Raw genomic sequence first — 18,402 nt, 5'->3', positions numbered from 1 at the left:
GGTAGGCATTAATAACATACAATTTTTTAGGTAATTTAATTTAAAAAGTACTGTGTACAACTGCTGTTTTACATTACTGTGATGGTTGGGGTTTAGGGTTGGGCTAGGGTTAGATGTTACAAAAATACAATAAATGGGAAATTTTATAAATAATGTAAATAATTCTCTTCAACTTTTAGCCACAACTGTATCTGATATTGCAAAACCTGAATTAAAGCTTAAATGAAATCTGGTCACTGTGTAAAGTCCTTTCTCTTCAGAACACCTTTAAAGCATCACAGTTAATAGACAGCTTTTTATTTAAGAAGAAGCAGTTTTAAAGTAGAGGTATTATTAAAAATACATTTATTTGTGTTCTGAAGAAAAGTCAATGATGACAGAATGTTATTTTCCCAGGGATCCAGTCTTTTAATGCAGATTCAAAGCGTTTTTTCCCAAGTTTAGGTTTAAAGTAAAGTAAGATTATTGTTTTTCTAGTTTGCTGTTGATGCCACCCTTCAAATCCACTATCTGTGTCTCTTTATGGCTCTTTAGAGTCTCTTGACACTTGTGCCGCTTACAAGTTATTTGTAAAGCAAATGATTTACAGTAGGCACACTGACAGATAAATCATGTGTGAAAGCATGTCAAGAGCTCTCTCAGAATAGACAGCTAAAATACCAAATGCCGTTTGGGTTAAAGAGGACAAAATGGTCCTCCAGGAGTAGTTGAAAACTCATTTGATTGGATTGCTTTAATAGAGCAGATGCTCATGCGGTCAAATGTTTTCAAAGGATGTGAGCTTTCTTCTTTAACCTATTTTTCTTCTCACACATTGTGTTGTTGAAGAACAGTAGTATTTATTATTATATTTTTTATGTCTGATAGTTCTAATAATTTTAGAAAGGATAATAATAATAATAATAGCAACAACAACAACATAAATATTTGAATTCTCTCCACTTTTACATAGTTAAAATATTAAAAATTACAAATCAGAATATTAAATATTATTATCGACTACATATTATTTTCACTTTACATAAATAAATACAAATTATAGATTTATTATTTAGACTATAAGAATATGATATAATATAATATAATATAATATAATATAATATAATATAATATAATATAATATAATATAATATAATATAATATTTAAACACAATATAATATAATAATATTATAATAATCACAGCAAGAAGGTCACTGGTACAAGCCTCGGCTTGGTCAGTTGCATTTCTGTGTGAAGTTTGCATGTTCTCTCCGTGCTGGCGTGGGTTTCCTCTGGGTGCTCAGGTTTCCCCCACAAGTCTAAATACAAGCGGTACAGGTGAATTGGGTAAGCTAAATTGTCCATAGTGTATGTGTCTGAATCAGGTCTGAATGAATGTGCATGAAAGTTTCCCGGTGATGGCTTGCAGCTGGAAGGGCATCCACTGCGTAAAAACATATGCTGGATAAGTTGGCGGTTCATTCAGCTGTGGAGACCCCAGACTAATAAAAGGACTAAGCCGAATCATATATTATATTATATTATATTATATTATATTATATTATATTATATTATATTATATTATATTATATTATATTATATCCCAATGATCATTGTCCCTTTAAGAAGCAGTGAGAGTAAAAGGAGGGGGCGCGGTTTCTCACTCTGGGTGGGAAAGATAGGCGGGGCTAAGGCGAGTTGACTGACAGCTGGGCCCAGGCAAGTCCAAAATCGCAGCGCCTGAGCGCTCCAAAGCAGCCAATGAGAGCCAGAGCCTGGCCGTCAATCATGCCCCAAGAGCCAATTGTAAAGCAGAACGAGGGAATCTTTATCACTTCTGATGTATCCAACGTGGGACGAAGGAACGTCTGGATAAAAAGAAAGTAAAGTCCGGGAGGGGGAAAACAAGCGGTGGAAACGGTTAGAAGTGCGAGGTGAATTTGTAAATTATCAGAGTTTTCGGACCGTACAACGAGATCAAGATAAAAGCTTCCCAGTTCCTTCAACCGCGCGCTGGAAGGAGAGAGTGAACGAACGAACGAGAGAGCCGCAAAGTTCACAACAGTCGGACGGCTTTACTGGAACTGTTTCTCTTCAAAACTGTTTTATTGTTTTTACTTGACTGATCGTGGAGTCGCAGTTTGGATACTTTGTAAGAAGAAACGAGAGCCTCAAACTTTTTAAAGAGTGCGGTTTTCCCTGTGGAAAAGTTTCTTTAAAGCGCCGATGATCCTAGATTTTCCTTCAACGCGCTCGTGTGGAGTTAATGGACACGATCTACTATGTGTTTACTCTTCGTTATAATGAATCCCTTAGGATCAATACATTATGAGAAGTTCAGAAACACCGTGGACGATTTAAACTCCTCAAACTACATTTGATTCAGTGGATCGCTCTTGCCAAAACAAAGCGCCCGTCTATCCCCCATACAGACCCCCTTTTCAACCTTTTAAGGACAACTGCATTTAGTTTTGGCTACTGGACAAGTTTCTTGTATTGCCTCGTCGTGATTCACCTTTGATTTACTTACGTGGTGCTGCAGAGGAGTTTTTTTTTAAACTGTGGGACTGTTTTCAAGTTCAGGGCAGATGCATTGCCCGAAAGCAACGCAGTATAATTTGATAGTACCGCTGGGTAAACAAACAACTTAATGAAGGCGAATTACTCGAACTCTGAGAAACTCAATAAGCTCGAGCTGTCCGTTTGTGGATGAGGGAGATCAGTCGTTAAGCGCTGAGACAACTGGATACAAAATGGCGGCGTGGCTGGGACAGATGGGATCACTTTCATATCATGTGTTTTATTGGCTTTTGACGCTGGAACTGTTAATCAATTATGGCGCACCGTGTCCTCAAAACTGTACGTGTACGCTTGATACGACCGACTGCAGTCGTTTGGACATGACTGATGTCCCTCAAGACTTGCCAAAGAGCACTGTGCATCTGTAAGTACACAAAACTGTCCAGTCCGAACCAAATGCCTTGTTAAACACCTAAACAACACGCTTTCAATTACTAAACACCAAGCTAAAGTTGTCATTTGACGAAACAATGGCTCGAAAGTCGTAGAATATCAAACGACAAAAATGCCAATTCTAAAATTGTCTCATAAATAATATAAGACGTTTAAAATTACCTTGAAGTACTGACAGAGGATTTTCTGCCCAATAAAATCATAACAAGGTATTGGTTGTAAGTAGTCTCTGGCCTGGTTGTGTGACCTGCCAGGTTATGACATGCTAGTTACTGTTATAAGTTTGGAAACTCTGACAGAAAGTTTTGGGAGGCCTACTGATATGAGTCAAAGTCATGAAACCACAACTACAATCACTTAAAGTAATATTAGTCTTTAGTATCACTTTTTACAATCTAATAGTATGTAAAACTACGTTTATAGTTTAAAATAAGAATTCAATTTCTCTTCAGTGCCCAGCAAGATTTTTGTTTTACAAAAATCAGTTTTAGAATATTTGGTATCTCTGTCATGTCACCTGGATATCACACTTTATAACAAGCTTGCAATTTATTAATAATGCAATTTTTTCCTGCTGTTTATTTGCTTAATTTTAAATATTGTAGCTTAAATAGTCTTATTACTGAACTTAAATATTAGACTTTCTAATTCACAATTCATTAAGTAATTACATAAAGTAATTTTGAACATTAATCACACACTTATAAGTTCTTAGACTAGTCTAACAAACAGACAAACTATAACGTTTATAATGATTCAATATCTATAAAATGTTGTGTATTAAAATTGTATTTAATATTTCATTAATAGACTTAGTTTAGATTAAAAACTTGATTTATTAAGCATTTTTTTCACTTGTCTAAATCTATGACAGGTGTCGTAAGTTACACTTTTCCTCAGGAACTTTTAATAAACTTTGCAGTTTTGTAAGAAAACATTGTGCTTTTTACATTTTATATGGTCATATATAAAATCATAGATTATGATTTAAACTGTGTTATTAATGTTTTAAAGCGAAGATGGCTACAGAGCATTTGTTTCATGGTTAACATTGCAAGAACTCACATTTTAAACATTATTTGTGGAAATCATCATGCAGAGAAAGGACTCCTCATATTCAGCTTTTTCCCTCAAACTTGACATCACTTCTAAAGATGTTTTTTTTGGCATTAGGTTTGGCTGTAATGTATCTCTATGCCCTAGACAAAGTTACCGAGGTGTTATCTGTTTGTATGTTCGAGATCACAATCATATAATTTTCAAAGGGAACGATTTTACAGCCCAGTATTATCTTTAACACCTTTACTTCATGTTTCATCACTGCGAAGATACCCGTTTTGTTTGTCGATTTCACAAAGGCAGCTCTCTTACTATTCTTGGCAGGTTTTAAAGATGATTATCGCACGCAGGGTTCAACACGGAAACATCATCTGAAATCATGAGCTATTTGTTTTGCGTTCTATGTATGATTCAATTTGTCAAATTTGAGTCTTGCCTAATGTGCTAGGTATTTAGTTGGGTATTATTTCAAATAAAGAGAGAGAGACACAAAAACTACATCAAATTTGAGAACAAAAACAATGTTAGTTATATCAGGGGATGGTTTGCATAATCGTTGTTTGTCAGATAGGAGCATGAAACAATCATTACACATGAAATCAGGGTTTAGATGGGAATGATTGGGCAGGTAGCTGTGTTGATGTTCTGGCTCAAGGACTGCCTAACCTACTGCTGAGTAATTTGACCTGGTCTGCTTGAGCGCTTTTAGTATGTGGCTCAAGTATAACATTTTATTACATAAACTGATTTTGGTGGGTATCTAATGTAATTTATTTCAGAGCAAAACTTGAGATTTGGCTAGAAAAAAAGTCAATGTAGGACTGGAGTGGATGGTGAAAAGTGGACTCTTTACCACAGGTGGTTAAAAAAATAGTAAAGGTTAGTGATATCAGAAAAAAGAAAAGTTATTGAATCCTTTCCAATATGACCAGTAAATGGTATCACATTTTATTTCACGTTGACTCACTGCCAACTTTAATGTGGGCCCTTTTTAGAGAACAATTAGTTACAAAGTACCAATAAATACATTAATTCCATACTACTCTGTTAGATTAGCATGTTAAACCATTTAATGTGTTTCTTTCAGTATCAGAAGCTGTTAAATGATGTTGGCAGAACAACAGTACTTTTATTGTTAGGCTTCAATGGTCCGACAGGTGATGCACATTTCCTTTTGACTTGCCTTATATATGATCATAAAGCGTAACCGTTTTTAATATTCAAACCTTACTGACACCATCAGTGTTATCCCGAAACAACTGGCTTGTGTTGTTAACTTGTGGCTCGTTTTCCCTCGAAAGCTTGAGGCAAATGTGGTCTGTCATAAATGCTGATTATTTATTTTAATTAATCCCTACAACAATCCCTATTCACAAGTCACTATTCATGCTTTTGCACGCCTTTCTGGCAATTCATAAGCAGACAGGAGCTTGCGATTGTGTGACATTCAAACCTGTTGCTTGCATAACCACACGCTCAAGGAGGATCACGCAGCATTTCCATGAAATGTAAGGCAGGTTCCAGCATCTTAATGTCCCTTAATCGCATACTCTATGTTGACAGATCCAACAGAAGCTGGGTTTTGAAGGGCCAGAGGTATTTTTTTTATTTTGTCCGTCTGCAATATATCAATCAAGAGCAGAAAAGGCTTTTGTTGGAAAAAAAAACCTGTGGACATGGCCTGAGTATAAAATCAGGTCTTAATACCTTCCAGTTGTCCAAATAGTTTCTCCATACTGCCCATTTTCTTCTTGCTTTTTATTAATGGTTCCCCTGTGGCTTGCAGAGGCCTTGATGGCGAGTAGGAGGCAGTGAGGTGTTGGCATCACCAACTTGCGCGTGGCCTTTTGTGGATTTAAGTTAACTTTGATATATAGAATTGGTGTGTTGTGTTCACATTGTATTTGAAGAGATAAATTAGTCTTGGATCGCTTAGCATTCACATTGTTGTTTTTTATTACATATTTTGCAATATCTTTTTTTGTGGTCTCGCTCAGCTTGTCTGGTGCTCACCAGGATTGGATGGGAGAATTCACACTTATTCAGACTGAGTGTAGACCAATTTAGGAAATGTGCAGTGCAGTTTTGGGTGTAGTTACAATAACAAGATAGGGTTGCATGCATATGATATTGTTTCAGCAACGATATTGCAATGTGAGCATCTGCAATACTCACATTGCAAGATATGCAATGTCCAGTCTGAATTATGGTTGAACAGGAGCCACAGAACTGTATTTAATTACCGTATTTATACAGAATTTACATGCATTATGCCAAAAATAATAATTTTAGTCTTGTTTCTAGTCTACATTTCAAATAGGGCTGGGCAGATAAACCAATATTATATCGAATCGTGATAAAATGTATGTCAATAACAATTGTAAGCTCTGGAATTTTTTTACTCTGTATTAATCTAATAGCCAATCACACAACAGAAATGTGCAATAATGGAAATCTGAAAGTGTGTTGATATTAGAGATGCACCAAATTTTCGGCCACCGGGAATTTTTCGGCAGAAAATATGTTATGCCACTTAATGGACCCTCTAATTTTTGTGACTGAAGTCATTGTTGGGATACTCTTTTATATCTGGAAGCATTAACAACTTCTATTAAAATATATCTTGTTATCGTTCAATCTGGAAAACAATTATCCAGATTGCATTTTTTGCCATATTGCCTAGCCCTAATTTCTCAAAGCAATTTTTTTTGACCATTTTTGTAAGTAGTTTTAAACAGTTAAATAGTTAATTTGTACTTACTTTACTTATTTAATTTTGAATAGGAATGAGGCAAAGCAACAAAAAAAAGCATTTTTTGCGTTGTGATTTAATAAATTTTTGTACCTGAATACTGTTATACTGTACACCCATCAGAAAATCGTCAAATAGTGCTATTCAAACTATCTCGTGAAACTTTATTCATATCGCAATGTTTATCGCCCCCCAAAAAAATCGCAATTTCACATTTTTTCCAATGTTGTGCAGCCCTATTAAAAAGTAGCTTGTTATTGTAATTAAATTACGTTTCCATTGATATTGTAAGTAACGAATTACTTTTCATTTATAGGTCATTTATAATGTACTTGCCTATACTGTAAATAAATTCAACTGTTCTACATAAATTCATTCAGAGAAGAACAGTAATCATACTTTTGTTATACAAATATATATTTAAAGTAATTCTGTTTCAGCTAAAGAAGGTAACATTAATAAAGATGTTTCCACAATCAATTGAGTAAGAAATTAATATGGAATAAATGAAATATAGTGTCATTGCTGTGAAATTATATTTTTCTATGCATAAGATATTTAACATTTTTATACATTTTTTGACAGCTAAAAGGCCCTATTTGGTTCAGATTTAAAGAGTTTAATTTAAAAAGTAAAATTTCTATTGTCTATGACTTTATGTAATAAGTTAATTCTTGAGTAAGTTACTTTTAAGACTATGTAATCCGAAAAGTCATATAAATACAATTTTAATAATGTAATTAGTAAGAATTTTTATTTATTTATTTATTTTTTTTTTTAATGTAACCTACCCAATACTGCTGCACTGTCATTCCAAACTGCCCGTTCATTCATCTGTGCAACTTGAAAGTAGACTTTGAAGAATGATTGCGACCATTGACTCCCATTGCATGGACAGTGACACATTTGTCAAAATATGTTCCACAGAAGAAAGCCTGGTTTGGAATGACACAATAGGGGAGTAAATGATGACAGAATATTCGTTTTTGGGTGCAGTAACCCTTTAACCTGAGCGCGGAGGAGACAGACGAATTAAGTGATGAATGTTATGAGTAATCATATTGGCTTCACCGCTGCACTACACAGCCCTCCAAACTCTCCATCTGCAAATTTTAAAAAGTCGTCTGAATTCCTCACAAACAATTCTCCTTTAAAAAAAACGTTTCCTGCATCCGATCCATCTGAAGAAATGGCAAAAACAAAATGGAGCGATTTTAGGTTTGATTACGGAAATTTATGTCTGTCTTTTGGTGTTTAACAATTCAGAATAAATGAGATACGTTTATGATTAAACAGCTATTTGATTTGGTCTGTTTATGTAGTGAAGCTGTAAAACCGAGGTGATGGAAACAGTTTGGCTTGATATAACGAGCTGCATGAGTCTTATTACTCAGAGTAAACTACAACGACCCTTTGGTGGCCCTCCTGATTGTTTTGAAAGCCAAGGGGGTGCTGGTTGGTTTGTATGTGCAACCTGGGTTGCCACATGTGTTGAGTGTAGTTTGGTCCCCTCTTTAGGGTTAGTAAACAGCCTGCCAGATTTTTCTCACCACCTTAAAGGAGGTTGGATGTGTTGTTTTTTGTTTAATGCATTGTGTGGGAGCTGGGCTTTTCTTTACAGCCCCTGTCACCTGTTGTGGAGCTGCTGTGTAAACCTGAATGTTAAGGGTGCGGTGCGTCTTTGGCCTGGCTACAAGAGTTAGTTCAATGTGACGGTCCATTGGTTTCCATTGACAAAAGTTCTAGATCTTGATCTCCTTCTCAGACCCATTGTTTATTCTTTCAACGTGTGGAAACCAGTCAGCAGTATGTCATCAGCAGTCCAACTCGTTTTGATTCTTGCTTGTTTCGTTATCTGAGCAGTCTGCTTTATTAATCCCATTGCTGTAGAGTTGGGTCACGTTCAACAACAGCAACTCGCGTTCTAGATTTTTTGACAGCATAACGCATAACACATGTAAAAAGCTGAGTTGGTTTGCTCCAGGTGTGTGCAGCGTAGCCTGGAGCGGAGTTCGCTTGCGTTATCGGATTGTGAGTTAAAGGAACACCTCGCCATGTTTAGCTTGGCCTGAATGGCACAGAGGTTAACGGCACCTTCTGTTAGCACTGCTCTTGAGGAGTTTCCATGTGTTTGAGGACTTTTTATTCGCTGTTTTATGCCCTCGCTAATATGTTAGCATTAGGTTGCTTTTTTTTATTCGTCTATGTGCTTCAATCATGAAGCTAGCCATTTAGTGTTTAGTGAATATCTTGCTAAATAATGGGTGAACACAATCTGGACCAGTTTAGATGAAGACAAGCATTGTTATGTCTCAGTTGGGGGGAAATGGCAGCCACACTAGAACCAGAATCGAAATTCCAGCAGGATCAAACAAATATTCCAGATTCTCTTTCTGTTGAGACACATATGAGCACCTCCTTCTCTCCCCTCCTTTGTTTAAGTGTCTAGCAAGTGATGGATGACTCATCTGTGAATTCTGTACATCTGGTAAGAGTTTGGAGATCTGGAAAAGACATAAAAAATGCAAGTGAAAGAAAGGGGAGGGGTGAGAGAATTGGAGAGGAACAGGCCTTATAGAGAACCCCCAGCACATTTGGTCTGGAGACTAAAATCACCATTTAACATTCTGTAGAAGAGTTACTGACAAACTACACCTCTTAACCTCATGCTGCATATAGTTTCCAGACGTTTTGTGCCATTATGTGAAGGCATAGGGCTGCTCGATTATGGGAAAAATCATAATCACGATTATTTTTATCATAATTGTAATCACAATTATTCAAAACGATTATCAGTTGAAGTCAAAATTTTAAGCCCTCCTGTGATTTTATTTTTTATTTTATTTTATTTTTATAAATATTTCCCAAATGATGTGTAACAGATTCAGGAATTTTCACAGCATTTCCTATAATATATATATATATATATATTTTTTTTTTTCTGGAGAAAATTTTATTAGTTTTATTTCAGTTAGAATAAAAGCAGGATTAAATATTTTGAAACCTATTTTAAGGTCAATATTATTAATCTCCTTAAGCAATATATATTTCTGACTGACAAAGATAAAAGAAATCAGTTATTAGAAATGTGTTATTAAATCTATTATGTTTAGAAATGGGTTGAAAAATCTTCTTTTTTAATAAACAGTAATTGGGGGAAAAGTGTCGCTAATAATTCCTGAGGGCTAATAATTCTGACTTCAACTGCATATATACAGTTATTTTCCTCCCTGTAACTAAGGAAAGGGAAATAAATACAAAAGAATAAAAATATGATTCATTGTAAAAAAAACACTTTAGCTACAAAAGTCCTTCAGTCAAGAGCAGTGAGGGATTTTCCCCTTTTGTTTAATTAATGATAAAAACAGTCAGCTGCAGGAATATTGCGCGCTGTCACTTTAAGAGCAGTACAGTTCTGCTTTATGGTTTCACTTTCACATGTCTTTTGATTCTCAAGTCATTTGTTTTTTACACAACTGAGGGTTAATATTAATAATCATTAAACACTGCATTTTGACGCAAATTTGCTTTTATTTGACCATTAAAACTCTTTTAAAAACATGAATGATTCGAATATACATTAATGAATGATGTGCATCCCGTGCTGCAAAAGTTACATTACAGTACATGCTTTTAGTCATTTTCACGTGGAACTGAGAGCAATAAATGTGTACAACTGGAAAGGAGATGGTATATGATGCAATAATTGTTTTATCTTGATTAATGTTTTTTCATAATCATTAGAAACCGAAATCGAAAATGCATTTTCACTAAATTGCACAGCCCCCTAGCATAGAGGTTTATATCTAAGATCACAAACATTTATGTTTGCTATCAGCATTCTTAAATCAACCTTTTTTAGCATGCTTTTTCCATTTAGCTGTCGAGTTTAAAAATAAATAAGAATTTACAATTACATGTTTCCAGTTGTATAAATATCACTCTTGTGTTGATGGTTATAGACAATACATTATTATTATTATTATTATTATTATTATTATTATTATTATTAGGGTTATTAAGGCGATTTGGCCTAATATCAATATCTCTATTAATTGAACATTTTAACTCGATTATGATTAATTAATGATTATTTTATTTCTTACTTTTTTTTTTGCCCTCATAGTACTCTAACAAGACAATGTGTGCACATATTACAAGTAAGAGAGTTTTTTTTAGTGAAAGGAGTATTACTTGATTTTAAAATAATTTAAGGAAACACACTATCTACTATCTATGAATGTTTCATTCATGTTGAACAACTTAAATTAAAACACATATCTTAGACAAACAGACACCTTTTCCTTATAAAAAATGTGAAAATAAATAACTTGCATTGTTGGAAACAAAATTAATTGTTATTATGTTTTTCATATTAAAAGTAGAAAATAAGCAGTTTCTCTTCTAAAAAAAAAAAAAAACTTATTGTTTACTCTTGTAATTATGTTTTTCATATTAAAAGTAGAAAATAAGCAGTTTCTCTTCTAAAAAAAAAAAAAACTTATTGTTTACTCTTGTAAATCTTGTAATTAATATTTAACAGTGCATTTATTGAATCTTCTGTAAACAAATATTTTAATGTAAATCATAATTTTATTGTAATAGAAAATATGCCATCTAAGGGCTTTTCTGGCGCAGATTCCAATCATCGTCAATGTAGTGCAAAGTATAACTAGATATTAAAGTTTGAGGACAAACTTTATGGTGGCTTGAAAAGCCGAATCTCAAAGTTTGAAGTGGTTTTAAAGTGTAAATAGAATGTTAGTATGATTTTAGCTTGAGTTAACATATTACTAGCATGAATTAGCATGTTGGTAGCATGATTCTTACATGAATTAGGATGTTGTTAGCATGATTCTAGCATGAATTAGCATGTTACTAGCATGATTCTAGCATGAATTAGTATGTTGTTAGCGTGATTCTAGCATGAATTAGCATGTTACTAGCATGATTCTAGCATGAATTAGCATGCTACTAGGATAATTCTAGCATGAATTAGCATGTTAGTAGCATGATTCTTACATGAATTAGCATGTTGTTAGCATGATTCTAGCATGAATTAGCATGTTACTAGCATGATTCTAGCATGAATTAGTATGTTGTTAACATAATTCTAGCATAAATTAGCATGTTACTAGCATGATTCTAGCATGAATTACCATGTTGTTAGCATGATTCTAGCATGAATTAGCATTTTACTAGGCGGTTGCTAGGGTGTTTTAAGTGGTTGCTAGGTGGTTGCTAAGGTGGTGCAAGGCAGTTGCTAAGGTGGTCTGACTAGTTGCTAGGTGGTTGCTAAGGTGTTGCTAGACGGTTGCTAGGGTGTTTTGAGTGGTTGCTAGGTGGTTGCTAAGGTGGTGCTAGGCAGTTGCTAAGGTGTTCTGACTAGTTGCTAAGTGGTTACTAAGGTGTTGCAAGGTGGTCGCTAGGGTATTCTGAGTGGTTGCTAGGTGGTTGCTAATGTGTTGCTAGGCGGTTGCTAGGGTGTTCCGAGTGGTTGCTAAGGTGTTGCTAGGTGGTTGCTAAGGTTTGCTAGGTGGTTGCTAAGGCGTTGCTAGGTGGTTGCTAGGGTGTCCTGAGTGGTTGCTAGGTGGTTGCTAAGGTGTTGCTAGGCGGTTGCTAGGGTGTCCTGAGAGGTTGCTAGGTGGTTGCTAAGGTGTTGCTAGGCGGTTGCTAGGGTGTTCTGAGTGGTTGCTAGGTGGTTGCTAAGGTGTTGCTAGGTGGTTGCTAAGGTGTCCTAAGGGGTTGCTAGGTGGTTGCTAAGGTGTTGCTAGGTGGTTGCTAAGGTGTTGCTAGGCGGTTGCTAGGGTGTCCTAACTGGTTGCTAGGTGGTTGCTAAGGTGTTGCTAGGTGGTTGCTAAGGTGTCCTAATTGGTTGCTAGGCGGTTGCTAGGGTGTTCTGAGTGGTTGCTAAGGCGTTGCTAGGTGGTTGCTAGGGTGTCCTGAGTGGTTGCTAGGTGGTTGCTAAGGTGTTGCTAGGTGGTTGCTAGGGTGTGCTGAGTGGTTGCTAGGTGGTTGCTAAGGCGTTGCTAGGCAGTTGCTAGGGTGTTGTGAGTGGTTGCTAGGTGGTTGCTAAGGTGTTGCTAGGCGGTTGCTAAGGTGTCCCAAGTGGTTGCTAGGTGGTTGCTAAGGTGTTGCTAGGTGGTTGCTAAGGTATTCTGAGTGGTTGCTAAGGCGTTGCTAGGCGGTTGCTAGGGTGTCCTGAGTGGTCGCTAGGCCCTTACTAAGGCATTACTAGGCCGTTGCTAGGTGGTTGCTAGGCGGTTGCTAGGGTAATTTGGGTGGTTGCTAGGCAGTTGCTAGGGTACCCTGGTTGGTTACTAGGCAAGCCTCACATACATGCTTGACAAAACATTTATACTTAGTAAGCATTTCTAGCAAGTTACAGTACTTGGCTAGTCAATATTAGCATGTAGCTAGTCTCTGCTAGCATGTGTAGCATATATGAAGTTCCGTTTGCTAGCATGAGTCAAACGAGCCAATCTCCAAGTCTCTACGATGTTCTGATGCTGAGATATAGCTGTTGATGAATGGTTGCTAGGGTACTCTGTTTTGTTGCTATGGGCGAGGTTACAGAGTGAACTTGAATGTGGTTGGTTGTCTTAGTCAAATGAACCAAGCCCCATGTCTCTATGACACTGCTATGCAAAGATATGCATCTTGGCCTATTTTAATGGAAGTCTATGGAATCAATTTGGGGGCGTGGCTTGTGAGCTTTATTATCATATTGAGATGCTCATTGGTTGTCTGAGTCAGATGAGCCATCCCCCAAGTCATTAGGACACTGCTATGCAAAGATATGCATGTAGGCCAGTTATTAACATGAGTCTAGTATGAATTAGCATGTTACTAGCATGATTCTAGTACAAATTAGCATGTCATTAGCATGTTTCCAGTATGAGTTAGCATGTCATTAGCATGATTAGCATATGAGTAGCATGTTGCTAGCATGATTGGCATGTCATTAGCATGTTAGAATTATAAGCATTTGATAGCACAGCTAATTACATTCTATAGGACAGTTGCTAGGGTGCAGTATGTGGTAGTTAGGGGTGTGGCTAGAAAGTTAAAAGGCCATCAGTGATTGGCTGCTGGCTAGACTGAGTTAAATGAGCTCAGCCATTAGTCTCTATGACAGTCTGATGCAGAGTTATGAGCTCACAAAGTTTGATCCCATGTTAAGTCAATGAGAGTCTTTTGAATGGAAGTCTACGGAACAGTTGCTAGGGTGCCATAAGTGGTTGCTAGGGAGTGGCTAGTAAGTCTAAAGGTCATCAGTGATTGGCTGCTGACTAGACTGAGTTGAATGGGGCCTGACTCTAGTCTGTAGGACAGTCTGATGCAGAGTTATGAGCTCACAAAGGTTGACTCAATGTTAAGTCAATGGCAGTCTTTTACAATGGAAGTCTATGGGACAGTTGCTAGGGTGCCAAAAGTGGTTGCTAGGGAGTGGCTAGTAAGTTTAAAGGTCATCAGTTATTGGCTGCTGGCTAGACTGAGTTAAATGAGCCCAGTTAGAAGTCTGTAGGACAGTCTGATGCAGAGTTATGAGGTCACAAAGTTTGACCCAATGTTAAGTCAATGGGAATTTTGGGAATTTTCCGGGTCGTTTTTCGGAAAACCGAAAGTCGGATCAGTCGGAAAAGATATAGCAACCCGAGTCAGACCAGTTTGAAGGTTTGACGAAAGTTTGAGGTATGAAGCTTGAAAGGGTTAGGAGGAGATAGACTTTAAAATTAGTCTCAGAAGAAAGAAGAAGAAGAATAATAACTAGATTATTAAAGTTCGTCGAGACAAACTTTAGGCTGGCTTGAGAAAGTCTGTTGGAAATAGTTTGTTTAATTTACACAGTTTTAAAAAGTATGAAACGATAGATAGATAGATAGATAGATAGATAGATAGATAGATAGATAGATAGATAGATAGATAGATAGATAGATAGATAGATAGATAGATAGATAGATAGATAGATAGATAGATAGATTAAAGCAGTTTATAGATAGATAGATAGATAGATAGATAGATAGATAGATAGATAGATAGATAGATAGATAGATAGATAGATAGATAGATAGATAGATAGATAGATAGATAGATAGATAGATAGATAAAAAGCAGTTTATAGATAGATAGATAGATAGATAGATAGATAGATAGATAGATAGATAGATAGATAGATAGATAGATAGATAGATAGATAGATAGATAGATTAAAGCAGTTTATATATAGATAGATAGATAGATAGATAGATAGATAGATAGATAGATAGATAGATAGATAGATAGATAGATAGATAGATAGATAGATAGATAAAAACAGTTTATAGATAGATAGATAGATAGATAGATAGATAGATAGATAGATAGATAGATAGATAGATAGATAGATAGATTAAAGCAGTTTATATATAGATAGATAGATAGATAGATAGATAGATAGATAGATAGATAGATAGATAGATAGATAGATAGATAGATAGATAGATAGATAGATAGATAGATAGATAGATAGATAGATTAAAGCAGTTTATATATAGATAGATAGATAGATAGATAGATAGATAGATAGATAGATAGATAGATAGATAGATAGATAGATAGATAGATAGATAGATAGATAGATAAAAACAGTTTATAGATAGATAGATAGATAGATAGATAGATAGATAGATAGATAGATAGATAGATAGATAGATAGATAGATAGATAGATAGATAGATAGATAGATAGATAAAAAGCAGTTTATAGATAGATAGATAGATAGATAGATAGATAGATAGATAGATAGATAGATAGATAGATAGATTAAAGCAGTTTATATATAGATAGATAGATAGATAGATAGATAGATAGATAGATAGATAGATAGATAGATAGATAGATAGATAGATAGATAGATAGATAGATAGATAGAAACAGTTTATAGATAGATAGATAGATAGATAGATAGATAGATAGATAGATAGATAGATAGATAGATAGATAGATAGATAGATAGATAGATAGATTAAAGCAGTTTATAGATAGATAGATAGATAGATAGATAGATAGATAGATAGATAGATAGATAGATAGATAGATAGATAGATAGATAGATAGATAGATAGATAGATAGATAGATAGATAGATAGATAGATAGATAGATAGATAGATAGATAGATTAAAGCAGTTTATAGATAGATAGATAGATAGATAGATAGATAGATAGATAGATAGATAGATAGATAGATAGATAGATAGATAGATAGATTAAAGCAGTTTATATATAGATAGATAGATAGATAGATAGATAGATAGATAGATAGATAGATAGATAGATAGATAGATAGATAGATAGATAGATAGATAGATAGATAGATAGATAGATAGATAGATTAAAGCAGTTTATATATAGATAGATAGATAGATAGATAGATAGATAGATAGATAGATAGATAGATAGATAGATAGATAGATAGATAGATAGATAGATAGATAGATAGATAGATAGATAGATAGATTAAAGCAGTTTATAGATAGATAGATAGATAGATAGATAGATAGATAGATAGATAGATAGATAGATAGATAGATAGATAGATAGATAGATAGATAGATAGATAGATTAAAGCAGTTTATAGATAGATAGATAGATAGATAGATAGATAGATAGATAGATAGATAGATAGATAGATAGATAGATAGATAGATAGATAGATAGATAGATAGATAGATAGATAGATAGATAGATTAAAGCAGTTTATAGATAGATAGATAGATAGATAGATAGATAGATAGATAGATAGATAGATAGATAGATAGATAGATAGATAGATAGATAGATAGATAGATAGATAGATAGATAGATAGATAGATAGATAGATAGATTAAAGCAGTTTATAGATAGATAGATAGATAGATAGATAGATAGATAGATAGATAGATAGATAGATAGATAGATAGATAGATTAAAGCAGTTTATAGATAGATAGATAGATAGATAGATAGATAGATAGATAGATAGATAGATAGATAGATAGATAGATAGATAGATAGATAGATAGATAGATAGATAGATAGATAGATAGATTAAAGCAGTTTATAGATAGATAGATAGATAGATAGATAGATAGATAGATAGATAGATAGATAGATAGATAGATAGATAGATAGATAGATAGATAGATAGATAGATAGATAGATTAAAGCAGTTTATAGATAGATAGATAGATAGATAGATAGATAGATAGATAGATAGATAGATAGATAGATAGATAGATAGATTAAAGCAGTTTATATATAGATAGATAGATAGATAGATAGATAGATAGATAGATAGATAGATAGATAGATAGATAGATAGATAGATAGATAGATAGATAGATAGATAGATAGATAGATAGATTAAAGCAGTTTATATATAGATAGATAGATAGATAGATAGATAGATAGATAGATAGATAGATAGATAGATAGATAGATAGATAGATAGATAGATTAAAGCAGTTTATAGATAGATAGATAGATAGATAGATAGATAGATAGATAGATAGATAGATAGATAGATAGATAGATAGATAGATAGATAGATAAAAACAGTTTATAGATAGATAGATAGATAGATAGATAGATAGATAGATAGATAGATAGATAGATAGATAGATAGATAGATAGATAGATAGATAGATAGATAGATAGATAGATAGATTAAAGCAGTTTATAGATAGATAGATAGATAGATAGATAGATAGATAGATAGATAGATAGATAGATAGATAGATAGATAGATAGATAGATAGATAGATAGATAGATAGATAGATAAAAGCAGTTTGAAAAAGGATAGATAGATAGTTTTGAGGTCACAAAGTTAAATCTATTAAGTCAATGACAGTCTTTTGCAGTAAAAGCCTATGGGACAGTTGTTGCTAGGGTGCAGTATCTGGTAGTTAGGGTGTGGCTAGAAAGTTAAAAGCTCTTTAGTTATTGGCAGTTTGGTAGTCTGAGTTAAATGAGCTCAGCCATTAGTCTGTATGACAGTCTGATGCAGAGTTATGAGCTCACAAAGTTTGATCCCATGTTAAGTCAATGAAAGTCTTTTGAATGGAAGTCTATGGGGCAGTTTCTAGGGTCCAAAAGTGGTTGCTAGGGCGTGGCCAGAAAGTTAAAAGCTCATCAGTTATTGGCAGTTAGGTAGTCTGAGTTAAATGAGCCCAGTTAGAAGTCTGTGTGACAGTCTGATGCAGAGTTATGAGGTCACGAAGTTTGGTCCAATGTTAAGTCTATGGGATTTTTCTGACGGTCCCGGGACGTTTTTCGGAAAATCGAAAGTCGGATCAGTCAGAAAAGATATGGCATAATGAGTCAGAATAGTTTGGAGGTCTGGTGTGAGTTTGGTGGTCATAGCTCGAAAGCTCTAGGAGGAGATAGATTTTGAATTTTAGTCTCAGAAGAAGAAGAATAATATATAAAAAAAATAATAAGTTTAAATAGGATTTCAGTAGTCTGGCTTGTTTCTCAAGCCAGCCTAATAAGTTTAAGTGAGATAACAGTATGTTGGCTTTTCAAGCCACCATAATTAAATTTTTTTGAGAGTTGCACAGGTATATGGCCGCACGAAGGCTGCACTTCACACCTGTGCATTTGATGCAGAAGTATGAA

General features: G+C 34.6%; 1 protein-coding gene across 4 annotated transcripts in view; it reads left to right on the top strand.

Annotated features, from left to right (window-relative positions):
• The first annotated feature begins 1,813 nt into the window (after nucleotides 1–1,813).
• Nucleotides 1,814–18,402, top strand: part of lrig1 (leucine-rich repeats and immunoglobulin-like domains 1) — a 76,493-nt gene continuing 59,904 nt past the window's right edge. For all 4 annotated transcript variants that reach the window (XR_015502513.1, XR_015502512.1, XM_087273571.1 and 1 more), the window contains exon 1: nucleotides 1,814–2,924. Coding sequence is in view for 2 of the 4 variants with exons in the window: in XM_087273571.1 (XP_087129697.1) it covers nucleotides 2,734–2,924 (191 nt within the window). In the remaining 2 variants the exon portion in view is untranslated. The remainder of the gene's footprint in view (nucleotides 2,925–18,402) is intronic.

This window comes from Danio rerio, chromosome 11 (assembly GCF_052040795.2).
Source record: "Danio rerio strain M-AB ecotype USA chromosome 11, GRCz13ab, whole genome shotgun sequence".
NCBI lineage: Eukaryota > Metazoa > Chordata > Actinopteri > Cypriniformes > Danionidae > Danio > Danio rerio.
This window is presented reverse-complemented; position numbering and strand designations above follow the sequence as displayed.